Source organism: Priapulus caudatus, unplaced genomic scaffold (genome assembly GCF_000485595.1).
Source record: "Priapulus caudatus unplaced genomic scaffold, Priapulus_caudatus-5.0.1 Scaffold2395, whole genome shotgun sequence".
NCBI classification, from domain to species: domain Eukaryota; kingdom Metazoa; phylum Priapulida; class Priapulimorpha; order Priapulimorphida; family Priapulidae; genus Priapulus; species Priapulus caudatus.
In genome coordinates, this window is record NW_014579456.1 from 22,209 (window position 1) to 24,085 (window position 1,877).

A 1,877-nucleotide genomic window follows, 5' to 3' on the forward strand; every position below is an offset into this window, starting at 1 on the left:
TCTCTGTCTCTGTGTCTCTCTCACTCTCTCTGTATGTCTGCACGTGTGTGTGTCTCTCTCACTCTCTTTCTCGCAATATTGTGTGCGTGCGTGCGTATCCCGGACCCATCACTGACCCATCACTGACCCCTGCCTGACCCCTGCCTGACCCATCCAATCTTCTCGACGTCGAAGCTCCGCCAGGTTTTGTCCTCGTATACTACCTAGCGGCTCTGGCGACGGCCGACAGCGGGTTCCTGCTCATACTGTTCGTCGTCTGGCTGAACAGCCTCGACGTCGGCTGGTAGGACCGCGACGACGGCTGCAAGTTCGTCGTCTACTGCACGCTCGTCTGCAGCTTCCTGTCCGTCTGGTTCGTCGTCGCCTTCACCGTCGAGCGCTTCATCGCCGTCTGCTACCCGCTGCACCGGCCGACGATGTGCACGACCCGACGCGCCAACATGACGATAGCGGGCCTCGTCGCCACGGCCCTCGTCGTCTACAGCTACGCGTTCGTCGTTGCTGGCATCGTGGACGTTGATGGCGACGCCGACGGAGGCTACCCGCCGCAGTGTCTGCTGTACGAGCGCTACCTGCCGGCGATGACCGTGCTGAATAACGTTGACACGGTGACAACTCGCTCGGTCGGTGAATCGCTCGGAAGGTCGTCGCCTTCTACAAGCGTCGCTCAGCGATGTCCGCGGACGCCGTCGGCTCGCCGGCGACCTCCCGCTACGTCGTCGCGCGCGGCTTCCCGACGAACGGAGCGCCCTCTACCCACACGTCGCTGCCGACGCGCACGTGCGCGAGCTTCCACTCCGGCGCATGCGCGTCGCAGCAGCAGCAGCAGCAGCACCAGCAGCAGCAGCAGCAACAGCACCCCCTGCAGGGCGGCAGGGCGACGTTGCGGAACGGCGCGCTGCCGACCAGTTACTGATACCAGATCCGCATCAAGAAGATGCTGCTCTTTGTCTTGACGGTCTTCATTACCCTGAACCTGCCGAGCCACGCCGTCCGCCTGCACGTGTTCGTCGTGCACCTGCTAGATGCAGGGTTCGTGCCCACAGAGCGGCTGGAGGTCGCTCAGCAGTACGCTCAGCTCGTCTACTACACCAACTTCTCCATCAACTTCTTCCTGTACAGCCTCGCGGGCGCCAACTTTCGCAAGGCGCTGCGTCGGCTGCCATCGACGCTGTGCCGACGTGCGGGCGTCGGCGCCGACGACGCGCCGCTGCCGGTAGCCGTCGTTCACTTCCCGATACGGACGCGAAGTCGCGAGAGTGACTCGGCGAACTCTCACTCGCTGTGAAGCGAGGCGCGGTCGTCCGCCGCCAGGGGGCCCCGCTCGGTCCCGCACGGACGCCAGAGACCATCGTCGTCGTCGTCATTGTCGTCGTCGTCATCGTCGCCGTCGTCGTCATCGTCGTCGTCGTGGAGTTTTTCTGAAAGAGTCGGCTGCTTGCGTTTTTTTGAACGCGTAAGAAAAACTCGGTAGTTACTCGTCCCGCGAGGATTGATGTCGGAGTCGGCTGCCAGGGGTCGCCACAAGAGGGCGCCTCTATCGTGAGCGAGGATAGGGGTCGCCACGTGTCCGATACGGATGGGAAGTCGCGACGGAACTCGGACAGAAACTCGCTCGATAGAAACTCGCTCCCTCGTAGGTGTCGCCACGGTCGCGCTCTGGACCGTCACGCCACCTTGCGTGGAGGTGAGCACGGGTCAAGCATCGCTCGCTTGACCGATGGCCGATGGCCAGACATTCGAATCGCGAGTATTTCGCGTCGCGAATTCCGCGCTTTTTTACAGAATTTACGGAACTAACCAATGGTTTGGAAGTGGATTGTGTCCACTGATGACGTCACAGGTCAATGAGCGTCATGATCGTGGGTCAAGGTGAA

General features: G+C 62.0%; 1 protein-coding gene across 1 annotated transcript in view; it reads left to right on the forward strand.

Annotated features, from left to right (window-relative positions):
- The window catches only part of LOC106818634 (growth hormone secretagogue receptor type 1-like), a 1,588-nt gene extending 300 nt beyond the window's left edge, over nucleotides 1–1,288 (forward strand). Inside the window, 2 exon segments of the mRNA XM_014823324.1 lie at nucleotides 175–608; nucleotides 923–1,288. Of these exon segments, the coding sequence (XP_014678810.1) occupies nucleotides 175–608; nucleotides 923–1,288 (800 nt within the window).
- Nucleotides 1,289–1,877: the final 589 nt, after the last annotated feature.